General features: G+C 41.1%; 1 protein-coding gene across 1 annotated transcript in view; it reads left to right on the top strand.

The window, feature by feature from the left end:
• The first annotated feature begins 1705 nt into the window (after positions 1–1705).
• LOC132396786 (trimeric intracellular cation channel type B-A-like) overlaps positions 1706–14456 on the top strand; it is a 41091-nt gene continuing 28340 nt past the window's right edge. Inside the window, exon 1 of the mRNA XM_059974697.1 lies at positions 1706–2056. Coding sequence (XP_059830680.1) covers positions 1933–2056 — 124 coding nt within the window. The 5' untranslated portion in view covers positions 1706–1932. The remainder of the gene's footprint in view (positions 2057–14456) is intronic.

Below are 14456 nucleotides of genomic sequence, written 5' to 3'. Positions count from 1 at the left end.
TGCTGCCTGTAAGGAGTTGGTATGTTCTCCCTGTGACCTTTTGGATTTCCTCTGGATGCTCCAGTTTCCCTCCACAGTCCAAAGACATGCCAATTGGTATGTAATTGTCATTGTAAATTGTCCTGTCACTGTAAGAATAGATGGAGAAGTGAGTCAGTTTGCGAAAATCAAGAGAGGTGTTAGAGAAGGGTGTGTTTTCTCCCCTTATTTGTTTAATGTGTACAGTGAAATGTTACAAAAACAAAAAGAGATGTCCTGGGAATCAAAGTTAGCGGTGAAAACATCAATAGTTTCAGATATGTGGATGACACTGTGTTAATTGCAAGTATGGAGGAAGAACTACAAAACTTAATTGATATAATTGTTGAAGAAAGTGCTATCTATCAATAGCAAAAAGACAGAATGTATGGTGATATCCAAAAAGAAGGAGAATCCTATCTGCAGGCTGATAATAAACAGGGAAGCCATAAACCAAGTACAGAACTTTTGCAACTTAGGAAGCTGGGTGACATCAAATGGCAGGTGCGACACGGACATCAAAAGAAGAATAGGGATGGTAAAAGACACCTTTACGAGAATGAAGAATATAGTGACCAACACTAAACTAGACATGACAACCCACCTCAGAGTACTGGAATGTTACATTTATCCAGTTATGTTATATGGTTCAGAATGTTGGACAATATCTAGTAACATGAGGAAATTAATTAAAGCAGTAGAGATGTTGTTTTTGAGGAGGATGCAAAGAATATTATGGCCCAAATGAATATCTAATGAGGATGTCATGAACAGAGCAAGCACAAAAAGAAAAATAATGTATGAGATCATGAAAAGGCAACATTGCTTCATTGCACATGTGATGAGGAAAGAGGAATGAGAATGCATGGTAATTATGGGAAAGATTGCAGGGAAGAAAGCAAGACAAATGATGGTGGAGACAGCAGCCAAAGAACTGGAAATGAATACCAATGAATTGATCCACTTGACCAGAAACAGGAGAGTGTGGGCCATGGCAATCAAAGCTCAAGCATGGCACCTGATTATGAAATTGTCCTGTGATTAGGTTAAAATTAAATTGAGAGATTGCTAAAAGGGCCTACTTGTACTGTACCTCAATAAACAATTTAAAAAGTTGTGATATTCAAGTGACAGAGCAAATTGTTCCTATGATTTTGGATCACGTTGTGGTTGGTGTAGGGTTTTTGCGTTTCTGATTGTGCGATCTGTTGCAATATTCAAGAACTGTATGCACTTATGCCTGTATTCTCTGACGTTTCAGCAAGCTATAGTCTGGTTTTGGTGTTGACATTGAGGAAGACACAAATAACCTGTTCAACAATGTCAACATGACAAGGGAGATAGTTACTGACTTCAGGAGAACTCGCACCACTCACTCCTCGTTACTTTAGCGGCACTGCAGTAGATAGTCAAAGGCTTTTTCCCAGGGCTGTAGTATAATCTCATCAGTGTTTTAATTCTCATGCTGGGGACAGATTGTTGTGATATGTAGAGGACGGGTGAACTTGTATGCTCCTTCTCGCATTCGCTGATGTTGGATCAAGAGTTGTAGTTTGATTTCTGAAGTCAACCAAATTGGGGGAAAAAAGCCATAGTTCTTGAATTGGGCTCCGAAAAGGCCAATCTGGTAACCGTGGTAACGGTGCGGGCGGCTGGCACGCATGCGCGCGCCCTCCCTCCCGGCTCTTCCGTTTCGGGGTTGGGGTGCGCGCGCCGCCGCGCCCCCGCGCTGAATTTTTACCTCAACTGCTGGACCGCGGCCGCTCAGCCGACATCTGACACCCCGCCTGTGTCAACTCAGGGATTATCGCCCGAAACCCGACACCCGCACGCCGCCTTGCTTGCTTTATTCGACGGCCCGTCCGCAGACAGCCGCCAGAGAATCTTCACCCTTCGGGAGTCAACGGCCGAGAGATGGATATCGTTTCATCGTTGGGGTTGAGCAATTTCGTATTGCAGTTCTCACGGATTTCCATGTACCCGTTTTTCGACATGGCACATTACACGATCTCGATCATGAACCTGAAGGAGCAGCCAGGTAAGTGCCGCAACACACTGGAGGAACTCAACAGGTTGGGCAGCATCCGTGGAAACGAGCAGTTAACGTTTCGGGCCGACACCCTTCGTCAGGACTGAAGAGGGAGGGGACAGGGCCCTGTAAAGAAGGTGGGAAGGAGAAGGCTGGTAGGTGCCAGGTGAAAAACCAGTAAGGGGAAAGATCAAGGGGTGGGGGAGGGGACAGGGAGGAAAGATGAGAAAAGGAATGGAAGGGGAAAGCACTATGGGTAGTAGAAAGAGGCAGAATCATAATGCCCTGCTGCTGTAGTTCCCATCTCTCTGACATTCTAGTTTAAATCCTCTTGAGTAGCACCAGCAAACTGCCCAGCGTGGATATTGGTTCCCCACCAGTTGAGGTACAAACTGCCTTAGGAGACTCTACAGATGCTGGAGGAACGGAGCAGGTTGGGCAGCATCTATGGAAGAGAGTAAAGAGTTGACTTTTGGACGGAGATCAGTCCCTAAGAAGAGTTGAAAATGTCCATTGTTTCTTCCCCTCCACAGATGCTGCCTGACCTGCTGATTTCCAGTACTTTTTGTGTTTTATACAAACTATTTTGTTTATACATGTTCAACCTGCCCAGAAAGTAGCTCAATGGTTTATAAACCTGAAGCCCTCCTTTTGTATCAGCTCCTTACCATGTATTAAGCTACACTTCTTATCTTACTAGCACATGGCATATGTAATCCTGAGATTCCAATTCTGAAAGTCCTGCTTTTTAACTTTCTACCTAACATCCTAAAATCATTTTGTGGACCACATTTATACTCCTGTCCATCATTGGTACCTTTATAGACCACAATCCCTGGTTGTTCACTCTAAGAATGTCCTGTAGTCACTGTGAAAGATCCTTTACCCTGGCACGAGGGAAGCATCGAACCATCCTGAAGACTTGATTATGGCCACAGAAGTGCTTCTTATTATATTCCTTACAATTGAGTCCCCTATCGCTATTTTAGGGGCCTTAAAGTGAGTGCGTGGAAAGGGCTGCCAGCAATGGTGGTGGAGGTGAATACAACAGGTACATGGAGCTTAATAAAATAGAGGGCTATAGGTAAGCCTAGTAATTTCTAAGGTAGGGGCATGTTTGGCACAGCTTTGTTGGCACAAGGGCCTGTATTGTGCTGTAGGGTTTCTATGTTTCTTAAGGTGTATACCTGTTGTTATTTCTTATGTTCTTTTATTCTTACTTATGTCCAAATTTCCTCCCCAATGAACACCACTGAAGGAGTTCATCTGGATACTATTAAATTAATGTTTGTGGAGCTTGATGTGGTTGAGAAGACAGAAGGCATCTTGGCCTTTCTTGCAAAGAGGGTTGAAGTTTAGAATGATAAATTATTGTTCCAGTTAGGTATTGGGTATTGTGTACAAATTTGATCGCTTCATTAAATAAAGGATATACTAGCAATGAAGACAGGTTAAAATAGATTAACTAGTCTCATTTCTGGGATGAGAGGATTTTCCTATTATGAGTGGCTAAGGAAATAAGTTCTATATTTGTTGTATAGAAGAATGAGGGGTGATCTTATAAATGGAGTGTGTTCAGGTAGTTATTGAGATATTTCTACTCAGGAGAGAATCTTCAACAAATTGATGCATTTATAAGATTATAGGGTAATCATATAAAACTGGGTGCATGGGAACAGCTTCCCACAGAAGGTGGCTGAAACATCAGATCACGAGGAGAGAGAAAAGAGAGGGGGTGTTATCTGATATTGGGCAATTTAATGTTCCTTTCTAAAAGTAAGTTCCTCCAGCAGTTTCTTTTTGCTTAATGGTTATATTTAATAGTGGGACAGACTGTGGACTATTTCTCCTCTTGTTGGGGTCTTGTAGGCATTTCTTGCTGAGTAATCCTTAAGTCCATCTGTGCCAAAGACAATGCCAAACTAAATTGAACTAAAGTGCCAGCACTTGATCTATATTCCTCCATTCCAAGTAAGACCATAAAACATAGGAGCAGAATTAGGCTATTTAGCCCATTGAGTCTGCTCCACCATTCAATCATGGCTGATCCTTTATCCCCCTCCTGATTCCCATTCCCCAGCCTTCTCCCTGTAACCTTTGATGTCGTGTCCAATCAAGAACCTATTAATCTCTGCCTTAAATACACCCAATGACCTGGCCTCCATGGCTGCCTGTGGTAACAAATTCCACAACACCATCCTCTAGCTAAAGAAATTTCTCTACATTTCTCTGTTTTAAATGGTCACCCCTCTATTCTGAGGCTGTGTTCTCTTGTCTTAGACTCCTTCACCATGGCAAACATCTTTTCCACATCTACTTTGTATAGGCTTCTGTATGGGCTTATCTAAAAGCCTTTTAAATGCCACAATTGTTTCTGCTTTGACCACTACCCCATTGCTACCCCTGGCAGCCCACTCCATGCACCTGCTATTCTGTGTGTTTGGGGGAAAAAGCTTGGAGGGAGGAGCTTGCCTCACATGTCATTCTTAAATTCTCCCCTCACCTTAAATGCATGTTCTGTAATATTTTCATTTCTACCTGGAGTTTGGTGGGTGGGGGAAGATGTGGATTGTCTATGCCTTTTACATTTATATGAGCTTCTGTCAGACCTTACTTCAGTCTCTCGTGCTCAAGGGAAAGCAACCCAAATATATCTATTTTGACATATTAGGAAGTTAAAAGCTTTATTATGCTTGCATCTAATGCTCAAACTGGTGCAGCCCTTTGGAAGGTGATTGGCTGATGTGTAGCATGAAATCAGTGGTTGTAATCATCCTTCCCTTATTTCTTGGTTGTTCAGAAATATGTCCTGCTGTGTGTATTTTATGTCCACAGTTTGATTTCCACCTTCTAAAGAAAATGTAAAAGGCAAAGCTAGTTTTGATGGCACAGTAGAAGACTAGACTAAACTATTTCTTTCTGGCATGTGCTCACATTTGTTGCTTCTTGGGATTGACACTTAGCATTTTCAAATTATATTTTAAGACAGCACAGCAAATTATAAAAGGCTACTGATATTTGAAAGAGGTTCACAAGTAGCTTCATCTCATTCCATCTGAAGCTAATTAGGAATTTGTGCATTTGTTTTATGCAGCTACACAAAATCTTAACAAAAGTTGTGAGATCAACAGGACTGTGATTAATGATGTGCTTCTTTCTAAAATTAGTTTTATGTTTTTACTTCTGGTGTCAATACAGCATGCCCTCAGCTCACCAACCCTAACTATATGTCTTAGGAATGTGGAAAGAAACCAGAGCACTCAGAGGAAATGTGGTTATGGGGAGAATGTACAGACTCCTTATGGACACTGGTGGGAATTGGATCCAGATCACTGTTCACTTGCACTGTAAAGCTGTGTTTTAGTTTATTGTCATTTAGAAACTACAAATGCAATGCAGCTAAAAAATGAGACAATGTTCCTTCAGAATGATATCACAAAAGTACATAATAAAACAGTCTACACCAGAAATTCTACATAACGTTTGGCAATCCCCAGTCCAGAGTCCGGAGAGGCTGCTGCGTATTAATATCGCTCTACTGTCTAGCACGTTCCTCGGAAAGGAGCTCCAAATCCACCAGACAAAACAAGACCAAAAACTAAAGCTACAAGACCTGCACAAAACCACATAGATACAACATATAGTTACAACAGTGCAGACAATAGCATAATTCATAAAAACAGATCATGGGCATAGTAAAAAATAGTCCAAAGATGTTGAAAAACTATAAGTTCGAAAGAAACCACCACACAGTTTCCACAAGTCCTCAGGATCCCGATAGACTTATCATCCCATGCAGGCGGCAGAAGGGAATACCCCCGCTATGGACTTCCACAGCGCCGTCGGACTCAGCCTCACAGATACAGCACACAGTGAAAGTGCCCCGACCGCAGCGGACTCTGAGTCTGTCGAACCTCCAAGCCTCCGACCATCCCCTTCGGCATTGCTTTTCCGAGCACCATCCTCTGCTGAGCGTATTAAGATGCCACTGGCAACACGACCCTGCGGATTGAGGGCCTGTTCTTCTCAGCAGAGACCTGGACCTCACAGCAGCAGCAGCAACGAAGAGAGCCTTCCTGGAGATTTCCAGATGTTCCTCCGTGCTCGCACATCCATTTTTCATCAGATTAGGATTGCGCACGGCACCCCACTTAACAAATAACAGATATCATCTCCGGAGTGGCCACTGCAAGCTGTGTCACGCTGCCATCTTGGCATCTGCATGCCTAATGCACCATACCATACCTGTATCTAGCAGCCTCTTAAACACCATGTCTTTTTCCACCACTATCCTTGGCAACCTGTTCTAGGTACTTATCACTCTCTGTAAATTTTCTGCCTTACACTTTAAATATATATCATCTAATACTTGACACTTAAGCCATGGGGAAAAGATTCTGGCCTCTACCCTATCTATGCCTCTCCACTTTATGAACTTCTATCAGATCTCACGTCGGCGTCTAACATTCTAGAATAAACAACCCGTTTGTTCAACCTCTCCTAATAGCTCTTTCTTCCTAATCCATATAGCATCCTGATAAACCTCTTCCTCACCCCTTTATAAGTCCCCACATCCTTTCTGTAATGGGAGTTAGAATTGCACTTAATACTCCCGAGTGCAGCCTAACCAAAGCACCTTTACCACCATAACTACGTCATTGCCACTTTCAGGGACCAATGGACTTAGACATCCAGCTGCCTCTTGTACATCATTTCTGTAAGGGTCCTTCCATTAACTGTATACATTTCCCTTACATTTCACCTCAGGGTGCAATACCTCACACTGATTAATAGGGCAATACAGCATTGTACAGACACCTCGGCTCAGTCAGTCTATGCCAACCATGATGCTTACCCAGCTAGTTTCAATTTTCTGCATTCAGCCGTGTCCCTCTAATCCCTGTGTCTCCATGTATCTATCTATGTGCTTAAACGGTATTATTGCACCTGTCTTAACCACTTCCTATGGCAGCTTATTCCATTTTCTTGCCAACCGCTGCATTGAAAAAGTTACCACCAATGTCCCTTTGCCCTCTCACCCTAAACCTATGCCCCCTAGTTTTGGACTTCTACCCTCAGGGGAAAATAATGTTTCCATCCACCTTACCTATACCTGTCCGAGTTTTAAACATTATATTCTATAAGGTGGCCCCCCCCCCCCACAATTCTCCTGTGTTCAAAGGAATAGAGACCTAGCCTGGCCAACCTTGCCCCATCATTTGGCCTCTATTTATGGCATCCTGTTCTAGGCACTCACCGCTCACTGTAAATTGTTTTTAAAAAAACTAGCCCTGCAGATATATAGGCTATATAGGACCCTGGCAAGACCCCATTTGGAGTACTGTGCTCAATTCTGGTCGCCTCATACCAGGAAGGATGTGGAAACCATATAAAGGGTGCAGAGGAGATTTACTGAATTGGGGAGCATGCCTTAGGAGAATAGGTTGAGTGAACTCGTCCTTTTGGAGTGACAGCGGATGAGAGGTGACCTGATAGAGGTGTACAAGATAATGAGAGGCATTGATCATGTGGATAGTCAGAGGCTTTTTCCCAGGGCTGAAATAGCTAGCATGAGAGGGCATAGTTTTAAGGTGCTTGGAAGTAGGTACAGAGGAGATGTCAGGGGTAAGTTATTATGCAGAGAGTAGTGAGTGCGTGGAACGGGCTGCCAGCGGCAGTGGTGGAGGCAGAAACAATAGGGTCTTTTAAGAGACTCCTGGATGGGTACATGGAGCTTAGAAAAATAGAGGGCTATGGGTAAGCCTAGGTAGTTCTAAGGTAAGGACATGTTTAGCACAGCTTTGTGGGCTGAAGGGCCTGTATTGTGCTGTAGGCTTTCTATGTTTCTGTTTCTAGATCTTCTGTAAGTTTCTTGCCTCGTATCTTAAAAGCATGTACTCAGAAGCTCTAGCCCTGGTTTTGCACTTTGTCCAGTTTAAACATACTTTTCCTATAATAGGGTGACCAAAACTCCAAATAGTATCCAAAGAGTGGCCTCAGCAGCAACATTTACATATGGAGTATGAAGTCCCAATTACTGTATTCAGTGCCTGTCTGATGAAGGCCAATGTGCTGAATGCCATTTTCACCAAGTTAGCTATCTGCAACAATGTTTTCAATTGCTGCCACGTGTCAGATGTGGTTTTGTCTGATAACTTCTTATGGAAAAACTCCTGCTACCTCCTGTATAATAATATATTTCAAATTCAGGTTTTATTGTTATTCAACCAATGAATTCAACCAAATCAAATAGCAAAACAGTACCAACATTCATACACAGCACAAGGCATTTATAACATATATAAGATAGCAATAAAATACAGTCACATGAAAACAAAATTCAAAATCTCTGAGTCCATGATGTTGCAGCAGTCTGCATTTGAACACAGTACAGCTTGTCTTCTGCCAAGTGAACACTGGTGGGCACCACCAACTCCAGATTGGAAACTGTGCCACACTGCCTCTGGCGCTCTGATGGAGCGTACTGACTTCGATACCTCACTCCTGGGCAGCTGTCAACAGGCAACATTGTGGCTTGAGGCTAGTCCTCGTTATGACTGAGGCCATGCTGTGCCCCTGCCGTCTGCCATTAAACCAGTGAATTGGACTTGCAGTATTCTACATTAACAATATACAACGGTCTTGCAATCACAAGAAAAGCGACCAAGATGATTACTTGCTTTTAGACTGTAAGGCAATCATTTGAGCTTAGACAGAAGTAATAATTACTAGTAGTTACTGTAATTTTTCTTTCCAAATTTAGTATTTTCCCACAAGGTCCAGACATACCCTTACTCATAACTATCTTTAAAACTCAAGGAGTTGTCATCACTATTCCCAAAATGCTTTGTTATTTAAAGACCTGTCCAGGCACAATCCCAAAATGAGGTCCAATATGGCCCCTTGTCTTGGACTATCTACAGACTGTTTCAAGAAAGCCTCTTGACTGCACCGAAATGATTCTGCCTCATCTAAGCCTCTTGCAGTAAGGAAATTGCTGTCAATATCAGAACCAGGTTTATTATCTGTGATGTAAAATTTGTTAACTTAGCAGCAGCAGTTCAATGCAATACACAATTAGCAGAGAAAAGAAAAAATAATAAATAAAATAAAACAATCATAAACAAGTAAATCAATTACATATATTGAATAGATTTAAAAGAATGTGCAAAAACAGAAATACTGTATATTTAAAAGTGAGATGGTATTCAAAGCATCAATATCCATTTAGGAATCGGATGGCAGAGGGGAAGAAGTTGTTCCTGAATCACTGAGTATGTGCCTTCAGGCTTCTGTGTCTCCTACCTGATGGTAACAGTGAGAAAAGGGCATGCCTTGGGTGCTGGAGGTTCTTAATAATGGACGCTGCCTTTCTCAGACACCGTTCCCTAAAGATGTCCTGGGTATTTTGTAAGCTAGTACTCAAGATGGAGCTGATTAGATTTACAACCTTCTGCAGATTCTTTTGGTCCTGTGCTGTAGCCCCTCCATACCAGTCAGAGATGCAGCCTGTCAAAATGCTCTCTGCAGTACAACTATAGAAGTTTCTGAGTGTATTTGTTGACATGTCAAATCTCTTCAAACTCATAATAAAGTACAGGCGTCCCCCGTTTTCCAAATGTTCATTTTATGACATCTCGCTGTGACAAAAGACCTACATTAGTTTCCTCTTTTCGCTAGCAGAAGGTGTCTTCACTGGTACAAAAAAAGGCAGCGCGTGTCGAGCAGCCAAGCTCCTCCTCCAGAACTGCATTCTAGCCACCATTACTTAAATACGTGCCTGTGAGCATCTCTGCTTTACGTCGATTTATTTTGTGCATCTGTTAGCAAGATGAGTTCTAAGGTATTGGAAAAGCCTAAAAGAGTGTGTAAGGGTGTTACACTTAGTGTAAAACTAGACATAATTAAGTGTTTCAATCGTGGTGAACGAAGTAAGGATATAGTGACTTTTGCTAAGGAGGCTGGGTTTTTGGAAGTTGACAAAGATGATGTTGAGGATGTTGAGTGCCAGTGAAGTTAAAATTGCCCACTATAACAATCCTGTTACTTTTACATTTTATGTTATTCCATATTGTGGATATGTTTATATCCCTCTATATTCTGTTAGTTATTGGGAGGCCTGTAGTATAACTATCTTGTAGTGATTGACAAGCTTGCTTCCTGAAACCCAGAAGCTTTACTACATTTACAAAGGAGAAGTCAGAAATGTAATGGAATATTTTCAATTTGTAAGGGTGAATGCAACTCCAATAAGGCTGAAGAGACTTGATACCTTTTAAGGACAGACCAGCGTGGCATTATAAATATTACATCCATAATATTTTGAGAGAAAGCTAACAGTCCTAGTTCCCATGTTCCCTTTTCAATTGCCAGTGTAGTTTTCTGTGCCTCTCTTTGCTTACCAGTTTCAGTGAAAAATATGTTGCCCTACTGTAAAAACCTTAAAAATAAAATTGAAGGTATCTAATAGTGGAAAATCTGCTCGTTGAGCACCTTCAAAGTACTATGTTTGTTGGAATAAGAGTTTTATGATAGATCATTTTTCTTTCATTCACTTCACAATTTGGCAAGGCCAGCATTTATTGCTTGTTCCTAATTTTCTTTGAAATGATGGTGTTGATCCATCTTGAATTGCTGAAATCCTTTTGGATATTGGTTAGGAAGTTCCAGGATTTAAATCTAGAGATGAAGGAGGAATGGCAATATTAATTTCAAACCAAGATAGTACACGGGTTTGGGAGGTTCTGTTGAAATAACAAAGGCAATGCATGTTGTAGGCTCACTGTTGTAATGATGTGGCTGTGGTTGTAGGAATGAATATTTTAAGGTGGTTGATTGATATCATTAAGGTGATCGGTTGTTCTGGATGATGTTGAGTTTCTTGAGTAGTTGAAACTGCACTCAATTAGGGCAATGAAAATTCCATCTTTCTAAATGTTTCTACTGTTAGCATTTAGTGACTGAAACATACACCATTAATAAAATAAATTTAAGTTACTCACTTCTGACTTGAAAGTTTAACCCAATCACTCAGAACCTCTACACCAACGATAAGATTCAGGTGAAAGGCACAAGCCACCTGCGTATTGTCTCTCCTTGTCGCACATCATCCTGACTTGAATAAAACTTCCATTCTTCCATCACTGTTGAAATTTGAACCTGATACTGAATTTTTTAAAAAAATGTTTTTTTAGGAGTAGAAAGAGGCTACTTTGTTCCTCAAGCTTGCACGACCATTAACTTAACAGCTTACTACTCTGTATCCTCAGAAAATGTAACAAACATTCTTCCAGTGCCTTTTATATAAATTACAAAATGGTAAGACACCAATCACTGTGCTACAGTACCTGTTTCTTCAAAGTTCAAAGTAAATTTTAGTATCAAAGTACATGTACGTCACCATATACAACCTGGAGATTCATTTTCTTGTGGGCATACTCAATAAGTCTGTAGGATAATAACCATAACAGAATCAGTGAAAGACTGTCCAGTTAGGGTGTTCAACCAGAGTGCAAAAGGCAACAAATCGTGCAAATACAAAAAGAAGAAATAATAATAATAAATAAGTAATAAATATTGAGAGCATGAGATGAAGAGTCCTTGAATGCAAGTCCATTGGTTATTGGAATATTTCAATTATGGGCAAGTGAAGTTGAGTGAAGTTATCCCATTTGGTTCAAATGGTTGAGGGTAGTAAGTAAGTGTTCCTGAACTTGGTGTTGTGAGTCCTAAGGCTCTTGTACATTCTTCCTGATGGTAGCAGCAAGAAGTGAGTATGTTGTGGGTGGTGTGGGGGGAGGGGGTGACCCCGATGATAGATGCTGATTTTTTTGTGACAGCATTTTATATAGATGAGCTCAGTGGTTGGGAAGGCTTTACCTGTGATTGACTGGGCCATATCCATTGCTTTTGTAGGATTTTTCTAGAGTTAGGGGACATAGCCTTAAGATTCGAGGGTGTAAATTTAGGATGGAGATGAGGAGGTATTGCTTTTCCCAAAGAGTGGTGAATCTGTGGAATTCTCTGCCCAGTGAAGCAGTGGAGGCTAGGTTGGATAGATTTTTGCATAGTAGGGGAATTGAGGGTTAAGGCAGGTAGGTGGAGATGGTCAGATTAGCCGTGATCTTGTTGAATGGTGGAGCAGGCTTGATGGGCGGATGGCCTACCAATGCTCCTATGTCTTACATTCTTGTGTTCCATTAAAGGGCTTTGGTGTTTGCATACCAGGGTGTGATGCAGCCATTCAATATACTCTTCATCACACAGTCATAGAAGTTTGACAGAGCTTTAGATATCTTACCGAATCTTGACAGACTTCAAAGGAAAGTACAAGTGCTGCTGTGCTTTCTTTGTAATTGCACTTATGTACTGGGCCCAGGACAGGTCCACTGAAATAGTAACACCTAGTAATTTAAATTTGCCAACCCTTTCCACCTCTAATCCTTTGATGAGAATTGGCTCATCGACCTCTAGTTTCCTTTTTCTGTAATCTATAATCAGCTGTTGTTGTTATGACACTACTCAGCTAGATTTTCAATTTCCCTCCTATGTGCCTATTCATCATCACCTTTGATATGGCCTACGACAGTAGTGTCATCAGCAAACTTGAATATGGCATTGGAGCTGTGCTTAGCTACACAGTCATAAATGTCAAGTAAGCAGACCAGGGGGGCAAAGACACAGTCTTGTGGTGCACCTATGCTGTTGGAGATTATGGAAGAGATGTTGCCAATTTGCACTAACTGGGGTCTGTAAATGAGGAAGTCTAGGATCCAGTGGCAGGTACTGAGGCCAAGGTCTTTGAGCTTATTGATTAATTTTGAAGGGATGATGGTATTGAATGTTGAGCTGTAGTTGATTATCCATAGCATATCTTTTTTCAAAGATTTCAAAGTTTTCAGTCAAATATGATTTCTTTGACAAAACCACATTGATTTTGGCTGATTTCTTGATTCTTCCCTCCCCCCCCCCCCACCCCCACAAGCTAGCCCTATTAAGCTAGCTAACCTGTAGCTTTCTGTGTCCTGTTTTGAATACTGTTACAATTGCTACTTTCCAAGCTAGTAGAACCTCTATGAATCGGAGGAGTCTTGGAAAATTAAAATTTATCGGTTTTCTCACTAGCCAAATTAACCACTAAATGAAATGTATTATAACCTGGAGAGTTGTTGACTGGTAGTTCCAACAGTTTGCTTAAATGTTTCCATCTTCAGCCTATCATCTGTACTGGGGCTTTGGCTGCCAATGTCCTCTTTCTTAGGCCAGTCTTTCAAGTTGTCCCCAGAGGTAGCCAATCTTCTTGTTAACCTTCCTCTCCCAGGGATGAGGACTTGGGAGCTTCTGTTGGTATTTCTGTAGCACTGGGTTTCATGGGATGGGGTTACTAGCCCCATATCTAACCCTGTTCTTTTCACAGCTGAGCATGGGACTATCCATTGCAAAGTTTTATGTTTCCTGGTGGTTGTAATTTTCCTGACTTTTTCCCATTTGATGTAATTTTTATCCACTATAGTGAAAATACCTTTTCAATTCATTTCCCTTCTCCTTATTCTCATCATTAACTCCTCAGACTCACTAATAGGATCAGCACTTTTATCAGGTTAAAAACTCTTTAGAATCTCTTACTATTGCTTTTGTACAATTAAGTTGGCCATAAGTATAGTCTAATTTGATTTTTTTTTGATTCCTTACCCATTTGTTGGCTTTTATGTTCTTTTCAACCTTTGACCACTTCTTTGCAATTATAAACTTTTTCTTAAATGTCATGTTTAATGTTTTCCTTTAACTATGGATGATGGTTTTCTCCCTACTGGTGATATTAAGATTCTCAAAAATGATTAAAGACTAAATTTCTCATTTTCCAATTATTAAATTGGACTTTTTATTTGAACTGCTATCTTCACAATACAGTGGAAAGTATCTATGCCAATTAGCAGCAATGAGTGATGCTTAACATGTTTAACCAAGCTCAACAGTGGCACCAGCAGGATTGTCATAATGTAGCAACTTGTGGTATTTAAATGCTGTGAATGGAGGTCCAAAAACAAGGATACAGCAGTAGTTACCAACATCCTCTCTTTGAACTCAGTGGCAGTAGCCACACCACTATGTCATTTAATTTTTAGTTTTGCCCCAGAATTAGCTTTGTTGTTGACTGTGCTGTAAAGGAGCTCGCTTCACTTCCTCTAAGAACACTCACAGACTACAGGTCTTCTAAATCCATGATAAAAATGATTTTATTTTATGAGAGGTATTGTTCATGAGAAGTTGGTGGTGTCTTAAATTGCTGCAATCCATTCTCATGGTGTTGCTAGGTAGGAGGTTTCATGTTCTTGACACCAGGGCAATTAACAACAGCGCAGAGATTTCAAAGCCTACTAGCAGTGTACCTATAATTGCCAGAGTTTAT

Source organism: Hypanus sabinus, chromosome 7 (genome assembly GCF_030144855.1).
Source record: "Hypanus sabinus isolate sHypSab1 chromosome 7, sHypSab1.hap1, whole genome shotgun sequence".
NCBI classification, from domain to species: domain Eukaryota; kingdom Metazoa; phylum Chordata; class Chondrichthyes; order Myliobatiformes; family Dasyatidae; genus Hypanus; species Hypanus sabinus.
The sequence above is the reverse complement of the archived record's forward strand: the minus strand, read 5'-3'. Positions and strand labels throughout refer to the sequence as shown.